The following is a 19,894-nucleotide window of genomic DNA, read 5'->3' on the forward strand; positions in this document are numbered from 1 at the left end:
AAGACTTCTCTTGAAATATTATTCCATGAAATGCTTTACTTTTTGAGAAAACATTAAAACAATATCAATTCTCGATATCGAGAATTACGGATTTATTTTAAACACATGTCATGACACGGCGAAACGTGCGGAAACAAGGGGGGGTGTTCCCGATTTTCTCCCGACTCCGGTGACCGATTGAGCCTAAATTTTCACAGGTTTGTTATTTTATATAGAAGTTGTGATACACGAAGTGTGGGCCTTGGACATCACTGTTTACCAAAAGTGTCCAATGACTTTAATTCCTAACCATCCCAGATCATCAAACAAATTAATCAACATACAGAATATTCAGATACATTGGTATAATAATTATGTCTGTGAAATTAATTGTGGAACACGATACAACAGTGACAAAGGATCTTAAATTGACTAAATAATTCAGTGGAAGGGAAAAAAAACACAAAATTCAAAGGTGCCAACATTTTCAAGTATAGGATAAATAATCATGTCTCTGGTTATGTCTCTGAAATGTGTAATCCAATGGCAGGGAAACGAAGACACAAACATAATGAATTGCCGGATGGAGAGGTATCTGTCTACATCAAGTTCAAACCTCTTGAACTCGATCTCGACACTCATTGTAAAGAATGAACTTGATACATCCTTGAGACCGTGTTTGACAAGCACTTCACGACCGGTCTGCCAGTTCAAGTTCAGAAAATGTTTTTGTGTAAGGCTTGACGTAGGCTCTGCTCAATGACACTCCTTTGAACAGAAGGATCAAGTGTCATTCAGTATGGCCTTCACTATGGACAGGGCATTTAAATAAAAACAATAAATAAAATACAAAATAACCGTCCATTTCAGGTTACTGTGTGGAGTATGTTGCAAAAGTAACTGCATTTTCTTTCAAATGATCGTGGGGCTTATCGCAAAATTACCATTGGTTAGCGAGTGTTTACAGATATCCGTATGCGGAAGTAGTGTCTTTTAAACTTTCTCCTTGCGCTGTAAAACTATTTAAACATGTGAAGAAGAAAAAATATATTCGACCTCCTTTTTTAACAAAATAAGTTTCTCATTGCATTATTTTTCCAGTCATGTTGATCAGTAAACAATACATTTATATTCAGCTCATTAAAAATGTGAATACACTCACCACATATCGTGCGTTGACGTTTGTACCCGCAAGTACCGTCACGAAGATTACTATTCCTGAGAGATACATCATCGTCTCGATGTACTGATGACACCTTCGACGAAACGTCAGTTGCAAATAAATATAACTTTACAATAAGAAATACTAATACTAAAATCTTGATGTTGACTACTAAAAAAACGGTGGTGTATAATATACAGTGTTTATGACTACCCCAGCCAGCAGGGTATCAGTTCGTCTCCGTTGGTGAGATTTTTTAAAAGTTAGTGGCAGTGTCAGTGAAAGGGACTATTTAAAGGTTTCTCTTCGTGGCCGTTGGAGTGGCAGAATCATCTCATTTACGTAACAATAGGTACCGGTCTACCTCTCATAAAGGTGTGTACCTATTTACAGATACGTCATCTGGGCGATACCATTATGGGAGAGGGTACTCTTTTCAGGGTCACGTAGGAAAATTGTTTTTGTTCCTTCACGGTTTGCTTCCCACGATGGTTAAATCACTTTACACGGCAGGTAAATGGTTGAGTGAGCACAAGATTTAGAGAGACAAATAGTAGTTGAATCGGTTTTACAACTAAAAGTGCAAACCTGATTATGTCATATCATGGATGAGCTCATTATGCAGCTTATTTGTGTGTCATTCAACTCGGCAAACAACAAGAAATACAATGTGTAACATCCCCAATACAGCTTGAACTTATTACGAAGTAATCGTTAAGGAGTCTTTACCCATCACCAACTGAATTGTGAAGTTCTTGTTTAAGAAAATTGATGTCGATTGCTAGGAACTTGTTCTAGCATCCAAGGATAGGCATTTTGGAGTTTAAAGACACTGTGGACACCTTTGGTAATTGTCAAAGACCAGTATTCTCACTTGGCGTATCCCAACATATGCATAAAAATCAAATCTGTGAAAATTTGGACCCAATTGGTCATTGAAGTTGCAAGAAAATGATGAAAGAAAAAACACCAGTGGTACAAAAAAGTGTGCTTTCAGACAGGATGAAGGCTTCTGGCCAGAAGTCTTTTTATTATTTTAGTGAGAAATTACCTCTTTCTCGAAAACTTTATGTTACTTCAGAGGGAGTCGTTTCTCACAATTATACTATCAGCAGTTCTCCGTTGCTTGTTGCCAAGTAAGGTTTTATGCTAATATATATTTTGAGTAATTACCAAACATGTACAGTGCCTTAGATAAACATAATAACTTGAAAATAGACCTAGTAAAGTACTGATAAAACGTGGTTGATTATATTCGTAGTGTAAGAAATAAACCAATATCTTCAAGACATTACACGTAGTGCAGTGAGACACTTAGTCTAGGCGATGAGATTAGATGATACAACAATCATGGAACTTAGCACTCAGTCAGAATGTGGCACGAGAAACTTATTTAGCTGTGGGTCATCGCAAAATAAAGGTCTAGGTTAAAGCCATTGGACACTTTCGGTAAACAGTTTTTTTCCAAAGGCCCACACTTCGTGTATCACAATTTATATATAAAATAACAAACCTGTGAAAATTTAGGCTCAATCGGTCATCGGAGTCGGGAGAAAATAACGGGGAAACCAACACTTGTTTCCGCACGTTTCGCCGAGTCATGACATGTGTTTACAGTAAATCCGTAATTCTCGCTTTCGAGAATTGATAATTGTTTTAATGTTTTCTCAAAAAGTAAAGCATTTCATGGAATAATATTTCAAGAGAAGTCTATAAAATAACAAACCTGTGAAAATTTAGGCTCAATCGGTCATCGGAGTCGGGAGAAAATAACGGGGAAACCAACACTTGTTTCCGCACGTTTCGCCGAGTCATGACATGTGTTTACAGTAAATCCGTAATTCTCGCTTTCGAGAATTGATAATTGTTTTAATGTTTTCTCAAAAAGTAAAGCATTTCATGGAATAATATTTCAAGAGAAGTCTTTCACCATTACCTTCTGTAAGCCATGTAAGTTATTTGTAAATCTGTGAACTTTTATTTTTTGTTTCTGTTCCGAAAGTGTATAATGGCTTAGGTTAACAAGCAATGTCAACCATTTGGGAAAATATTGACAACCATTGCGTCTTAACCATGGTTTTTTTCTGTTTCTTCAAAATGCAAATCTGTGATGGCCCAACAGTTTAATGTCTTGCTTGAACTCTTTTCATCAGCTGACAGCAAATGTCCCCAAATATTTTTCTCTATCGGCCCACTATACGAAAGTAAGTGAGAGTTGACTATCGGATTAATTGAATGACCGGTCTGCCCCAATACCTAAATTAAACAATGGTTAATACCAGCTTTCCATTTTTAGAGGCAAATTGACTTTTTTAACAAATGAATTAACTGCATTCTCTGCTCGGCTCCGCTCTGTTTACATTTCAGATTTAGCAAGTTTAAGTTTGTAACGAAGAACAAAACACAATCGCCAGGTAAGTTCGAGTTTTTTAATTCTGGTGAAAGTAATACAGCATATTTTGTTTTTACATAGCAGCTTATTTACGGTTTAGTTTAATCATGGAGAAAATTTCTACCTCCGTGATTCAATGAATCACAAAGTTCAAGTCAAAAAGAAGTTGTGTGGATGACGTCATCCGTATTGTAGGCCTATCCATTGGCACAATTTTCTCCTTTCGAGTTCCTGGTTGAATATAAATCAAAGCTATTACCTAATTTGTTTTGAATTACTGATTTCAGTAATGGGTCAATAGTTTGTTCATTCATTTACTGAAAGACTTCAGGGAAGTGTCAGAATTGTATAAAACGAAAAACTATAATTAATGACATTTTGCACAATTCCACCGCAAATCCTTGTCACGGTGATTTCCTTTGTCCCTTAAATTCAATAGTTCGTGAAGACAGAGTAAATATATTATTTCATCAACGGTCTCTTGTTTGAAACTGTGAAAACCTTGCAAAAATAAGTCGCATTTATTTTCATGCAATCTGGAAAGTACTTCGGAGAAATTCGTCTTTATTTGGAAAACCTCGGACATTGATGAATTTATGGTCGTTTAGGGTATGGAGTATGTCAACGTGTTCACAGAAACGGTATACAAATCAATAATGACAAATTGCGATTGCTTCGAAGTCCTATTCCGGTTGTCTTGTTGAGAAGTCATAAGTTTCCGTTCGGGCTCCAGCATGAACCACCTGCGTGCCGTCGTAACAGGTCATTGAACCCAAATGGATGAAGAGCTCCGTTATGTACCAATGTTACAAGTGTCTGCTAAACTGAACTCCCTACCTAGTCTTGGTGCAAGACGTCCCGGTTTTGTATACTTCCACAATTAGCGGAAATTTGTGGAAGTAAAATACGGGGACGTCTTGCACCAAGACTACTCTCTATCTGATAACGATGTACTTGATTCAAAGTCAAAATCTTATGTCTTTGACCACGTCTTACTTACATGATTTTAGAGAAAGTGTGCATCAATAAGCATCTGATAAGAAAGTTTGTCTGTTGACGTTGCACTTCGTATACATATAACATACATGTAAACATGAGAGAGTTCGCAATAATCAATAAGTGTATTGTTGATAAATTTGCATGTCCAATATAACCTGGGGGAGTGGCCCAAGGAATTACTGCACATTAACCATGCGTCATGAAGCAATACAACAGTTAGTCACTGAGAAATATATAATCGGATCATGAATGTTGTTGGCCCAATTAGTGGGAAAAGTTGTCAAGAATTTAACTCATGAGAAAATATGAATCCAGATGGTCATGTTTGTCAGCTTCCATCGGTCTCCTGTTGAATTCTAGAGTGAAGTTCTAGTCTTGAGTACTTGAAGGTCACTTGTATTATAAAGCAAGGACAGAGAGGGACCTAATGGTTGTACCATAAAGTTTTCTATATGGTTGTATGAACACGTAGGCCTACGCTTCGCCCCCATAGTGTGGGTGTCTCACCCGGTGCGAATCTAAACCCGTTACGCAGTTCTTTCAATCAATCAATCGATCATGAATAATTTATAAAGCTCCTAAATCAAAGGTTTGCCCAAAGGTGCCGAGGCACAGATGAAATAAATAAGTCATAAATGGTAGGTCTCCTGAAGCAAGTGGGCTTTCAGAAGTGTCTTCTTAAATGTGTAGGAGGTTGTGTCCCTGATTTGGAAGTTTATTCCTAGAGTGTGGGTCCATACTGAGAAGGCTTTATCAGCAAACATGATGGCTTGTTCTTGGCACAACAAAGTATGGTGAACAGGAGCTAGTTGGTCGAAAGTGTGTGTGTATATAAATTGTCCTATTCCTCTACTGTTTGTGGTTGATGCCATTGACGATTGCTGGAATTGTCGTTCACCGTTTTGAGATATTTTTATGGTGTGATTGTAGTTTTGATTCCTGCTCAGAGTTTCCTAGTTTGTTCTGTTATATTTTAACATACCTCTTTTTCCTTTTCAACGCGGTTATTTGTTTCCCCTTAAAACTTAACCCAACCAACTGCCCACCTCATCAACAATGCATACAAGCTTTATATTTCTGTGTTTTCTTCCTCCATGGTACAATATAGAGAGTTCTCCAAAGAACAAATTCTACCTGGCAAGTATTACCATGCCTCCATGGCATTCCTACCACAAACCAAATATATATTGATACCTCACCATGCAACGCCGCAAGTCATTATAAGCTTTGTATCCTTGAGAAACTTTCATGCAGTTTCGGAGGCAGGTTTCTTTAAACACGGGTTTTACGAATTAGGCGCTAACTTTTCTGTTGATCCGTGCATTATATAACCAAATAGGTGGCTTTATAATGTTGAAAATAGCAGGCTATATGTGGGCAATCGTCTACTCTTCAATTGTTGTAGAAAGTGTTTGTATGAGATAGAATGTGAGACCTTCAGAACCAGACATCAATATAGCCTTTTCTCTGAATCTTCAGGAAACAAATACTAAGAGGAAACTGTCTTTTGGTTCTCAGTTCCAGGGACTAGGAATTGAGAATCAACCCACCCTACCCTGGATGGTCTTAATTTCTAGATCAGAAAAGAAAATTTGAGATTTGATCTGACGTCAAGACATTGGAAATCTTTGGTAATATTGTCAAGGGCAAGTCTTCTCACTTGGTGTATCTCAACATATGCATCAAATAACAAACCTGAACTCTATTGGGCGTCGAAGTTGGGAGACAATGATGGAAGAAAAAAGCACCCTTGTTGCACAAGTGGTGTGATTTCAGATTCTTGAATTCGAGACCTCATCTGAGGTCTCATATTTAGTTTTAAATATTTTAGTGAGAAATAATTACTTCTTTCTGTCACTTCAGAGGGAGCCGTTTCTCACAATGTTTTACACTATCAACAGTCCTCCATTGCTCGTTACCAAGTAAGTTTTTATGCTAACAATTGTTTTTTAGTAATTACCAATAGTGTCCAGTGCCTAAGTCTAGATTGTATGAGCTATAATATGCTGTTATGATAAGTGATTCATTTATGATAACTTGCATGTAACAACATTGTATTTAAGTTTATTTATTTGTATTACCTTTCAATGAATAGCTTTCGGTTTACCCACTGGTAACATTTTATGAAGATGTGTTGAATGACTGATCGACCAAACAAAACTATGAGTTAAAGACACTGGACACTATTGGTAATTGTCAAAGATCAGTCTTCTCACTTGGTGCATCTCAACATATGCATAAAATAACAAACCTGTGAAAATTTGAGTTCAATCGGTCGCAGAAGTTGCGCGATAATAATGAAAGAAAAAACACCCTTGTCACACGAAGTTGTGTGCTTCCTGATGCTTGATTTCGAGACCTCAAGTTCTAAACTTGAGGTCTCGAAATCAAATTCGTGGAAAATTACTTCTTTCTCGAATACTACGTCACTTCAGAGGGAACCGTTTCTCACAATGTTTTATACCATCAACCTCTCCCCATCACTCGTTACCAAGTAAGGTTTTATTCTAATAATTATTTTGAGTAATTACCAATAGTGTCCACTGCCTTTAAGTTTTGTTTCATGTTGACTTGTCTATAAAAGACCCTGGATATTGAGATAGTTCCCACGACGGGGGCGTATGGTCCTCTCATAAAGTAATCGCCCTTGACATTTTTCTGTAGAGGCTTTCTTTTCATACTTTTTGTTTAGCATTCAATGTACCATTTCATTTCATTTTCACAAACATTTATTTCCACATTTATTTCCACTTTTGAAAATTTGTTTTTGTTTTACAAGAAAGCTACTAAATGGAGTCGTTACACAAGAAGCCGAAGCTTATAACAAATTATTATTTTAAACAATACTGAAAAAGGAAGACAAAATTAAAACGACAAAACACAATGAAACAAAAACAGACAAACACATCAACATCATACGGACATATGAAACATACAACACGACATAGTTAATAAAAGTGGTAGCGGTGGCACAAAGAGTCACATTTAAAGCGAACGGTTAATAAATAATAAACAAATCTTGGATTGTTTTGAACAATATCTGCACTACCGGTAGATGGGATACCCCCAAGTTGCTTTGCAATAATTATAGTCATCACAAATTGCCTCAAACGGCATTGGTTTATGAAGTCATAAATGTTGGTTGTCCCCTTTTTCAATTGCCTGAAACCAAAACACATGTATTTTGTAACTGCAGTTTTAGGCAAAAACAACCACGGCAAAGAAAAAACACCAGCAGCTGCATATTTTTTGTCCCTGTCATTCTCTAAGCGTTTTTGCAACCTTAGGAAAAGGCGCTATAAATATAAGTGATGTTATTAATATTAAAAGATACCACTGCATGCAGAAGACGTGCCTATAGAACCACTGTGATGTCCTGGTTCTTGGTGAACCATAAAGCACACATATTAACAAGATCTAAAGAAAACATAAGGGCACTGGTCACCTTAGGTAATTGTCAGCGACCAGTCTTCTCACTTGGTGTATGCATAAAATTCACTTGGTGTATGCATAAAATAACAAACCTGTAAAAATTTGAACTCAATTGGTCGTCGAAGTTGCGAGAGAATACTGGAAGAAAAACCACCCTTGTCGCACAAGTTGTGTGCTTTCAGATGCTTGTATTCGAGACCTGGGTCTCGAATTCAATTCAAATATTTCATTGAGAAATTACTTCTTTCTCAAAAACTACCTACGTTACTTTGGAGGGAGGGCCGTTTCTCACAATGTTTTATACTATCAACAGCTCTCCATTGCTTGTTACCAAGAAAGATTTTATACTAACATTTATTTTGAGTAAATACCATTATTATAGCATGAAACCTTACTTGGTAATGAGTAATGGGGAGAGGTTGATGGTATAAAACATTGTGAGAAACGGCTCCCTCTGAAGTAACGTAGTTTTCGAGAAAGAAGTAATTTTCCACGAATTTGAGGTCTCGAAATTCAGAATTTGAGGTCTCGAAATCAAGCATCTGAAAGCACACAACTTCGTGTGACAAGGGTTTTTTTTGCTATTTCATTATTATCTCACAACTTCGACGACCGATTGAGCTCAAATTTTCACAAGTTTGTTATTTTATGCATTATGTTGAAGTGAAAAGGCCTGCTTTGACAATTATCAATAGTGTCCAATGTCTTTAACGTTTCGATCAGGGTTTGCTTTGATCGTCTTCAGGGGAACTACTTTAAACTGAATGTAGGAATTTGGGTAAGTGGTTTGTTGGGTTAATATGAGATTATGACATGATAAGTTGTGTGTTTTGAGAATCATATAAGTGACCCACATCAGTTCCCATGTAACATTATCTATCCTTCAAACTGCAATTAAATATTGATTTTCAATCAGTTCTCAACAATGTTATGATGTAAGGGGTTGGACTTGGTTCGTTCATTCCATTCTATTTCGCGCTTGACTGATTAATACTTTCTCCCTACATTAGAATGGACGAGTCCGTGATATGATTCATCTAGTATTATCATAGCTTTGTTCCGTGTTGCTAGGGGTGATCTGTTGTTAAAACCCAGTAGACCATGATCGGTAGGAGGGGAAAATCATGAAGAATCCCTTTTTTTTTTTTCTTCTTCTTTTTTTTTACGATTAAGTTACAATATCAATTGATTTGCAAAACCTTCTTGTGGTTAAAAACCACCAGATTATTGTCACTGCATGAATTGTTTTTTTTCTTCCAATCTCTGATTCTTCTTAAAGTCTAATCTTTAGTGAGTTATTTCTCAGAAGTTGTAAAGCAAAAAGGAAGTCAACTTCACTTACTAAGAATGAGATTAACGGATGATGCCGACTTTATCAAGAGATCGTACGACAATCAACTTTGATTTGAATCCTTCAAAACTAGTTTGTGAACTTTTGAATACTCTTGGATCTTCGTCATTGCTCATGAAAGATTGCCCCTCCTTGGTCACACAAGATGTGGTATACTTTACAGAATATGTTTGCCCTATCATCCGAAGTCAGTTCAACATGCTTGATCCGATTCTTCTATTGGTTTAAGGGCACTGGACACCTTTGGTAATTGGCACTTGGTGCATCTCAACATATGCATACAATAACAAACCTGTGAAAATTTGGACTTTGGTTGCGAGAGAATGGTGGAAGAAAAACACCCTTGTCGCACAAGTTGTGTGCTTTCAGATGCTTGAATTCAAATAGTTTAGTGAGAAAACACTTCTTTCTCAAAAACTAAGCTAATTATCCTTTGTCCTCTCCACTTTACTCATATTGGTCCATAGCAACCAATTGTTTCTGAAATAGAAACTTTGATTGGCTGTTATTTTCTCGCTTGACTGGATCCTTCCCTTTACCCCTTTCCCCTCTCTTTTTCTATAAATGGATATGTATTTGTTTGTACTTGTTTTATGCCTCTGAAGAAGGTCCGGTTTGAATCGAAAGCTATCTACCATATTTATTATATATGACAACCTCTGTATATAAATGGGGACACAGTCCCGCCTAGTTTAATCGTGGCCCTCTATTCAGGCAGCAAATTCAATTTAGGAAAATGCTCGTCAACAAAACCCTGTATTCGTTTTGGGGTCATTTCTGATTTGGTACATTCTACGAAGCTTTATTTATATCTGTAAGGATCATGAATAATAAGAAGTAAAAAAAAATTCATAACAAACTTTGTGTTACGTCATGGGGTTTAAAGTTTGTGGCCCCTCAGCAGGCCGTAATGATTGTTTTCTCTAAGCATAATCTCAGTATATGGAGGTTATTTTTAGGCCCAGTAATGCTTTGTCATTCAGCTATCGATGGTGGGGTTAGAACAAAATGAGAACGCCAGACCCATAAGCCCTTTACGAAACGACTGGATTGGGCTTTGGAATCTGCTCAGGCTAGCTTGGCCCCGCCGGTTGATTTGACCATTATGCGCGCTCTGGGTATACGCGCTCGAGGCTTCAGACGAAAGAACGGAGCCTCACAAGTCGAATCCAAAGCCAAAGCCGTGGCTTCGAAAAGGGCGATAGGCGATTTCAGGCCATGTAGTTCTTTGTTGTCAAATCCTTCCTGTAGGTTCGTAACGGGATCATCAGAACAACTGCCCTTAGAACTAAATATCCTTGAATCCCTTCTATAGGTTTTCTTTAATCCGTTACAGTTGTGTCCTCTCCGTAAATATTTGCGTTTCTTTTAATGAGTGTGTTGTGTACGCATGGAGTACAGAAAGTGTAAACTTTTTATTTGTTTACCTTTTTAAAAGTTGTAAGAATTGGTGTGGCTATTATACACCACCATTAGTTTTCTGAAGACCATTCCATTCTTTTGTTAACCTAAAATCGGCCTCATATACTGAGTCACCCATTATGTTGAGTCTTTACGGATTTTAAATTTTGTTTGCTATTAGTTTTATTCATTTTAGTTCTTCTAACTGCAGTCGTGTTATTCTGTGTTTATCAAAATGAGCCTCAATAAATTGACCCGAATTGACACCTGAAACTGTTCTTCGTTTCTTTGAGAACAATAACGCGGAGTTCGAGAAAACTTGTAAACTTTGGTTAACCGGATTACTTAGAAGCTTCAACTCTTTGTTTGCATGCGGCAAACTTTCCTCCTGGGAGGGGAGGGGGGCTGTTGGAAGAATAGCTGAAACGGGCAATTGTTGAATCTCTTATGACCAAATATGGTAATGTCCCCCTCTAGGTGTTGTTATGCTTCGGTGCATAATGGGTGAGTCCTCAGACCATAGCTGTTCACGACTCAATGATTTCACGTCGGTGTATTGTTTGATTCCATGAAGGCTAAACTATGGCTTCATATTGTACTCATATTGTGGTATAGGGGCTGGTGTTTGAGTTGAGTTTCACCTTAATTGACCCATGGAGGAATAAACTAGTTTGCTCAGGTCAATCATGGAGGAATAAACTAGTTTATTCCTCCATGATTGACCTGAGCAGGAGAGGGCAGCTTTCAAGTAACACCACTTTGCTCCTTTAAGACAAAAAATATTCCGTCTCCATGCAATGATTGAGCACTGGAGAGTTGGACAAATTGCTGTGTAGACCACAGTGTAGACATGGTTTTACCTACTCTTTTGTGGCTGCCTTCCTCGTGTTTTAAGTCATTAAACAAAAATGGTATGTGTTTAATGGGTCCTCAATGTTTCAACCGGACAGTAAACAGTTATATTTATTATAAATAAAATTTGAACGAAGACCAGTTTTCATGGTTGTTGTTACTTGCGTCAAAATTGGCTGCCGTTCATTTTGACCAATTTATATCATACTTATGATTTGACAGTTGATCAAGTTTTGATTTCATTAATAGTCAGGCATCAGGACCATTTCAAGCATTCTTCAAAAGTAATTTTTTTTAAAGTAAAACAGGTTACGGTTGTATATACCCGGTGAATGCTGTATCGTCATAAGGTCTATCACAACATTATCACAGTCGAAATAAAAACAAACACATAAGCATTTAACTCAATTGGAATTGCACAATAATTGTTTGATTTCTAACGCTAGTTGGTTTTCCCCAATCGACATTCAAAGAAGTCCTTGAAAACGTGTTGAACGAAATGAAAGGAACACCCAAAACTACTGGTTCCCAAAGAGTTTGTCTGAGGTCATAAGGAAAAGGGCTGTGGAACAATAATACAAAACAGGTTACATCAAGATTCCATGGTTGGAGTTTTATTGGCACAAAGTTATATTATATTTGTGCATCCTCTATTGGATTTTTTGTTTCATTGAGATATTAAAGGCATTGGACACTATTGGTATTTACTCAAAATAATTATTAGCACAAAACCTTACTTGGCAACGAGTAATGGGGAGAGGTTTATAGTATAAGACATCGTGAGAAACGGCTCCCTCTGAAATAAAGTAGTTTTCGAGGAAGAAGTAATTTTCCACGAATTTGATTTGGAGACCTCGTATTTAGAATTTGAGGTCTCAAAATCAAGCAGCTGAAAGCACACAACTTCGTGTGACAAGGGTTTTTTTCTTCCATTATTATCTCGCAACTTCGAAGACCGATTGAGCTCAAATTTTCACAGGTTTTGTTATTTTATGTGTATGTTGAGAAACACCAAGTAAGAAGACTAGTCTTTGACAATTACCAATAGTGTCCAATGTCTTTAAATAAGTGTTTAATTTGTATTCGTTTAAAAATATAACAAACTGTTATGATTGAAACTCCAAAAAGATGCTGTCAGAACCCCTCTGTTTCATGTTTTGTTTTCGTAAAATTGGATTGTCTGTCTGGTTTATGTGTCGGTTTGTTTTTATATAAGGATGTTTGTTTGGGTACTTGATAGTTGTTTAATAAATAGATTGATAGGTGTCCATTCGACCTAAACTGTTCTTGATGGGAACACTTGGATCGCTGAGATAGATTTCATTTTATTTTCATGAAACCTTTCATAAAGATTTTCGAACGTGAGTCATATTAATAAACAATTGGGGTAACAGTACTTTTTCTCATGCTGGTCCTTTACTTTGGAATAATCTGCCTCTTAATATCCGTAACATGTCCTCTATATATAAGTTCAAAGAGGCCCTCAAAACCCACTTTTTCACAGCTGCTTTTCGTTAACCTTGTGTGTTTCCTTGCGCCATGAGCATCACATGTGGTGGATACCGGCGCACTATAAGTGTTCATATTATTATTTATTAATATATGTTCAGTAATTACAGTAATTATGTTGAGGTTACCAAGATCAATATGAAAACGCGACTCCAGACCCATTAAAGCCATTGGACCCTTTTGGTTCAGAAAAAAAATAAAAGTTCACAGATTTACAAATTACCTTCAGGGTTTACAGAAGGCAATGGTGAAAGACTTCTCTTGAAATATTAGTCCATGAAATGCTTTACTTTTTGAGAAAACGGCAAAACAATATAAATTCTCGTTAACGAGAATTACGGATTTATTTTTAACACCTGTCATGACACGGCGAAACGCGCGGATACGAGGGTGGGTTTTTCCGTTGTTTTCTCCCGACTCCGATGACCGATTGAGCCTAAATTTTCACAGGTTTGTTATTTGATGTAGACATTGTGGTACAAAGTGTGGGCCTTGGACAACACTGTTTACCGAAAGGGTCCAATGGCTTTTTAACTTGGGTTAGAATAACGTTTGGAGTCGAAGGTAAGCTGTATCGACAAGCTCAGCTTAAGCTGATCACGGCAAGGGCGTGGGTGAGAGACCTTTGGGGCCAATACTTTGTATGTTTTTGTGTTTGAACCATTTTGCTTGAATTTAACACGTAACTATGAAAAGTGACTATTATACAACAAAAAAATAGTTAACTTTTCAACTTTGTGAATCTTGATACAGATCAAGAAATAATGTCAGGACTTTTTATCACGGTGTGGCCATTTTGATTTGACTCCATTCCAACTCATTGTAACCAAACTGAGGCTGGAAGAAATAATAGTCTGGTGCCATGTTTACGCAATGCATGGTTACTGTCATTGGAATCAGGGAACTTGACCAAGATGATGACAGCTTGATAAAGGTCTATGGCTCGTAGTTCTGATTTTTATGATTAGAGCAGTAGACTCAAGGTTTTGCCATAGTGTAGAGTAACGCCCAAGGAAACACCCGTTGTCTGATGTTGGAGAAACTTTATAAACAGATCCCAGGGACCAACATACTTAAGTTACTTAGCTTTGTTGTGCCAAGGTAAACCTATAGTGCTTCAATAAAAGAAGTATGGGTTCTTGAAACATCATTATGGTTGACAAGCCGTGAGTAGAAACCTTAGAGATCAAATGCGTATTGTATTCTATAAAAAATACTGTGAAAAATACATCATAGGTGTGGAGATGAAACCATTTAATCTCATAAGTTTCCATTCAACAACAACCAAATTATTAAAACCTCACCAATGTGTAGCCATATTGCTGCAACTGTAAAAACAGTTTTTGAAACGTCTGTGGGCGCAACTACCGACCTTAACTTTTGGTTTTTACCCATACACACCGATGTATGTAGTACTGTATACTCAGTACCTTTTTTCACAGGACTCGGGGGAAAGTACTGAGTATACAGTGCTAACACACATCGGTGTATGGGTAAAAAAAACAAAAATTAATATTCTTTTTCCCCGATGCAAATTTAACATCTATTAAATATCCCGACCTTGCAAGGTCGGGATGACTGGTTGCCAGTCAGTATTATTTTCTGTGTTTGATACAATTGGTAAACTTTAATCATTAAGTATTTGGATTGAAACCAAGCGTTTCCCAAATTATATAACTCCTGGGGTCGATTTCTCAAAGATAGTTCCAACTTAAGGCCAGTCCATTTTAGGACGAGTAACTTGTCCTAACTCGAGATAACACTCTCGAACTAAACGGTTTGTAGCGGAGTCTGATGTTTAGAGAGGTGTTCATCTATTTATTAATTCATGTTTACTCTTACTTAAATAAATGTTTTGCTTTACCCTGTAGTACATGTAACTGTTGTTATTCTTTTATGAGAGAATGGAAATAAATGGATTCTTAAATTGAAAATTTTGATCATCAAAAGCAAGATAACCAAACGTCCAACAACTCTAGACGCAAACATCGACCAAAAAACCCAGCCCCGTTTGACAGTGAGGAATTGATTTGGGAAGCTTGTAAAGGCCTAATTTATCATCCACCATTTTAAAGTTTATATACTCTGATGAAATTTACAACAGTCCTCTCAATTTCGAAAAAAGTTTGAAAAGTGTTGAACTAGAGCGACACTTTATTCGAATGGTATTAAACCTTCTGGTGCCAGTATTAGATATATGGTTGATACCATGTGGACAATATTATTCCATTTTACGGACATGTTGACAATTATTTCCGCGATTGATATATAGGTACCGAGGTCACACTACAGTGGGAACTATTTCCCGCATTCTTACAAAGAATGATAAATCTATTACAAAAGGTACTTTCCTCTATGGTAGTTTATCGTTTTTATTGTCCCGTTTCTTGTTTAGAAGAATTGGTTTGTTATGTCATTACTCAGAGTGTTGGTGGTGGGGGGGGGGGGTGGTATTTTGAGCCAAAACTGCTGGTCAGTTCGAGTCTCACCTTACTTTTGTTTTCTGCACGTTCATGAAAATATTTATTAAAATTGATTCCGAGAATAATGCACTATTTGTACCACTCTATTTCCCTTTGATCCATTTATGTGGAAAGTAATATAATCTAAGGCGAAGTACATAATGTGTTATTGTCACGAAGAGGTTTTGGAAGTGCAAATATTGTGAGTTGTTCTCTGAGGCAAACCGCATTCTAAAAAAGTTCAATAGTAGGTAAATATATTTTGTTTCCAGTATAGGCGTCTGTTCTTGAAATAGCGCCATCTGTTGGTTGACTGCTGCAATGATCCGTTTGCCGTACTGAGTTATAAAACTTTTCTTGTTACCAGCTGGCTAGGTGGTGCGCGATTCTTGAGTATGGAATTATGCAAATGTAATGGAGTGTGATGGGGCTGGGTGGGTGTAAATTGAGGGGGGTACCCATGGGGTCATCATTTTGTGGATTTGGCACGTAATGTTGTTTGTCCTTGGTAACATTTTGAGCAAGCATGCGACCAGTCTCGAGTGGGGGTCGAAGTAGCCTTGATCAAGGCGCTCCAGCCAGCCGCGACCTGCATAATCCGAGTACTCACAGATTTCCGCCAGCGTACATGCCGAATCGTGCCGCGCCGGGCCGGGGCACACTACGCCAACAGCCTTGAGTCAAGGCTAGGGTCGAAGCGTCTCTTGCCCGTGCGGCAGGATATTTTTTGTCCTCCGGAGATTCTGTCCCCCCAATACAGCGAACTGTGTACAAACTTCTTCTGATAGCGCCCTCTTTTGATTCGTCCTCTTTCAGCCCACGTTAAATTTCAATATAGGGGACATAATCTCCATGAGACTAACTTCCCTGGGACAACTGCACCCTTCTCATTCCTTTTCTCCACCGCCATGTTATACGGAGTGCGTTTTGGCGGCTGTAACCAATAATTGTTTCTGACGTCATAACCAAAACGGTAACCGAGCTCTCACAACTCGGTTATCGTTCAGTCTGAACAGCAGAACCAACGACCAACAACCGAAACAGTTGTTGGTTGGGGTCGCCAAAACGCACTCCTGATTGGCCGGGTAAGAAGTCTTGTAAAGTTACTGATGGTTGAATGTAGTACGGCTTGGCACTCTGGCAGAAACTCTCGTAGGGTGTTGACACTCATTGGGCTTGATTGGTCTCCTATGAAAATAATATCAAGTAAATCATTTAACACTTAGTTAATCTGCTACAGGCTCGGCCGTCAAATACCAGCAGTGAGTGGCTTAACCGTCGGCTCTATAGCACGCCCTCTTTTGATACACATAAACAGATTTGCCAGTGCTCGTCCGAGTTGTCGTAAACCAAATTTTGTTTATCTTCATTTATTGGACTTTTGAACCCAAATCAACTGATTTTATTCCAACCATTCTTGATTTGAAATAACGGTTTCTTTCGGGCCTTTTTTTTTTTAGGTCGTGTCTATTTTCTCCCACTTACAGAACTTCGCAAAACTTGATTTCCATATTTGTTATTAATTTTTAGAACTTGGCGTAAAATATAACCAGGAATGATGTTGGGAAGGTTTCAGAGGTCGTCTAAGGTGATGGCCCTCTCATTGGTGACAAAAGTCATCATTTTACGCACCCGTTCACACCATCCACGGTCTATTATCAAAAATAAAATTCAAAGATGAAACTTGATACCATCCGTTCAATTCTCCCGTTGCAGTGGTTGTCACATTTTACTAATTTCAAATTTCAGAATTCCAGAGAGTGCCGACCTGTGACACTTATTAAAGATCTCCAAACGGTGGGTAACTGACCTATCCTATAGACAGTTATCTATTCATTCACACAACTTCTGAAATGTGATATTTTTCTGCTAGGGGCAAATGTTTCATGGATTCTTTGAGATCTTATTTTCCAGTTCTGACTCTGATCATGAGAGCTTGACTCGGTCAATTTAATTTAACCGTAGAGCTAGTTTTAAAACCGGGACATCAAAATGTATAACCGGCCTACGTTCCCTCAAGAGTTGGTTGCCATTTTCAAATGTACTTCTTAAAGGAACACGTTGCCTTGGATCGGACGAGTTGGTCTATAAAAAGCGTCTGTAACGGTTTTTTTTTATAAAATGCATATGGTTGGAAAGATGTTTTAAAAGTAGAATACAATGATCCACACAAGTTTGCCTCGAAATTGCGTGATTTTCCTTTTACTGTGCGAACTAACACGGTCGGCCATTTATGGGAGTCAAAAATTTGACTCCCATAAATGGCCGACCGTGTTAGTCGACGAGGTAAAAGGAAAACCGTGCAATTTCGAGGCATGTTTGTGTAGATCATTGTGTTCTACTTTTACAACATCTTTCTACCCACATGCATTTTATAACAAACGGTTACAAACGCTTTTTATAGACTAACTCGACCGATCCAAGGCAACGTGTTCCTTTAAAATAAGTTTGTTTTAGGTGGTCGTCAAGCCATTAACTACTTGTTGCCTTTATACCATACGGTCCTTTTGGTTGGCAGTTTGCAACAGCTTATTCTATTTTCTAATAAAGTAAGTTTTTGTGTTAGACAAAAGTGCGTTGAATCACGGATTCAGAAATAATTTCTGTCTGTAATTTAATTTAAGAATGATTTGATTTCCACTTGATGTTTTAGCTGCATCTTTCGCGGGTTGATTAATATTGTGTTTATCTCGGGAAGCCCAACTGGTTTGTTAATTTCAAACTGTCTATTAAACAGCAATCCCTTTTTTGTCTATTAAACAGCAATCCCTTTTTCAGGTTTTAGTTTGATTGACTTTCCTTTTGTTAATTGCTGCTAGGCAATTAGACAAAATAATTAAGATGTGGTTGATAATTGGTAATTTTGATTGGATCGCTTATAATTGGCGCGTAATATAATTACTTTCATCATTTCGTCCTTTGTGAAGATAAAGTACGTCATTATAGACTGGCACGAGTCCCTCCACGTCTTGCAGTCGGAACCATTAATCATCGTTTTCAATATGTCAACAGCCCCCAGCGGAGATATTACCTTACTACGTAATTATGACAACGCATAACAAACGGCGGTCAATCAAAGGCCTTTAGGGAGTCAGTCCAATTTATGGAGTTCCGCTCAGCCGGAAATTGTTTGATTGTGTTCGGTGAACGCTGGTCATGTTTTCTTTTATTTTGTTTTGCTTGTATTTGTTTATAAAGACATCGATTATCAACAAAGAACGACACTTTGGGTTCATATACAGTATTATAACCCCCCTTGCAAGTATTCTGCCTGCTCATTGGTTAAGAGCGCGTCACATGACATGTCTTAGTTTTGCTAGACGACGGCCGTGTGATAGTGCGTCGGTTTGCCATGCGCTAGTCCGAAGACTAGCACACGGCGCCGTGCGCTAGTCCGATAGACTAGCACACGGCGTGCAGTACCCAGACGTCCGTTGCGTGTACGAGGATGATAAATTAATAGTCTGTAACCATTTCGGATTGCACGACACTACATGCAACACAGTAAGTAAAAGTGTTTGCAATCTGTATTCGCGTCGTCCGTGGATTGTAGCATTCAGGTCTGTAACTTAATAATAATAGTACAGTATTTAGAAATGTTTGGGGTGTTATAAAACAAATATTGACTGCTTTTACTCGTGCAATGGTTAAAAACTATGACTCCCTCGGTGATCCCCGGAGCGTTCTATTTTCCCTCGGCTTCGCCTCGGGAAAATAGAACGCTCCGGGGATCACCTCGGGAGTCATAGTTTTAACCATAGCACTCGAAGCAGTCAATATTTGTATACTATTGAGTTAGTCTGTAACTTAATAATAATAGTACAGTATTTAGAAATGTTTGGGGTGTTATAAAACAAATATTGACTGCTTTTACTCGTGCAATGGTTAAAAACTATGACTCCCTCGGTGATCCCCGGAGCGTTCTATTTTCCCTCGGCTTCGCCTCGGGAAAATAGAACGCTCCGGGGATCACCTCGGGAGTCATAGTTTTAACCATAGCACTCGAAGCAGTCAATATTTGTATACTATTGAGTTAGTTCCAGTGGTTCGAATCCTGTCCTGAACTTGTTCTTGCCGTTAGATTGAGTTTTATTTTTTTCCTAGTCCTATGATTTGTGGTTCGAATCCTGCGTCTTGAACTGGAGCTTGCCGTTAGGTTAAGTTTCAGTTTGTCCAATTGATTGTGGTTCGAATCCTGTCATGAACTGGGTCCTGCCGTTAGATTGAGTTTTAGTTTTTCCCTAGTCCTATGATTTGTGGTTCGAATCCTGCGTCTTGAACTGGGGCTTGCCGTTAAGTTGGGTTTTAGTTTGTCCAAGTGATTGTGGTTCGAATCCTGTCTTTTACTGTGGGCC

At 38.0% G+C, this 19,894-nt stretch overlaps 1 protein-coding gene and 1 long non-coding RNA gene across 3 annotated transcripts in view; one reads left to right on the forward strand and one right to left on the reverse strand.

Annotated features, from left to right (window-relative positions):
* Window positions 1–1,433, reverse strand: part of LOC139948281 (A disintegrin and metalloproteinase with thrombospondin motifs 10-like) — a 29,486-nt gene extending 28,053 nt beyond the window's left edge. The window contains exon 1 of the mRNA XM_071946382.1: window positions 1,142–1,433. Within this exon, the coding sequence (XP_071802483.1) occupies window positions 1,142–1,213 (72 nt within the window). The 5' untranslated portion in view covers window positions 1,214–1,433. The remainder of the gene's footprint in view (window positions 1–1,141) is intronic.
* The window catches only part of LOC139948283 (uncharacterized), a 57,292-nt gene that overhangs the window by 3,632 nt on the left and 33,766 nt on the right, over window positions 1–19,894 (forward strand). For both annotated transcript variants that reach the window (XR_011787429.1, XR_011787428.1), the window contains exon 2: window positions 3,509–3,555. This is a non-coding gene — a long non-coding RNA (uncharacterized lncRNA). The remainder of the gene's footprint in view (window positions 1–3,508; window positions 3,556–19,894) is intronic.

The sequence above is a fragment of the Asterias amurensis genome, chromosome 15, assembly GCF_032118995.1.
Source record: "Asterias amurensis chromosome 15, ASM3211899v1".
In the NCBI taxonomy this organism is placed as follows: domain Eukaryota; kingdom Metazoa; phylum Echinodermata; class Asteroidea; order Forcipulatida; family Asteriidae; genus Asterias; species Asterias amurensis.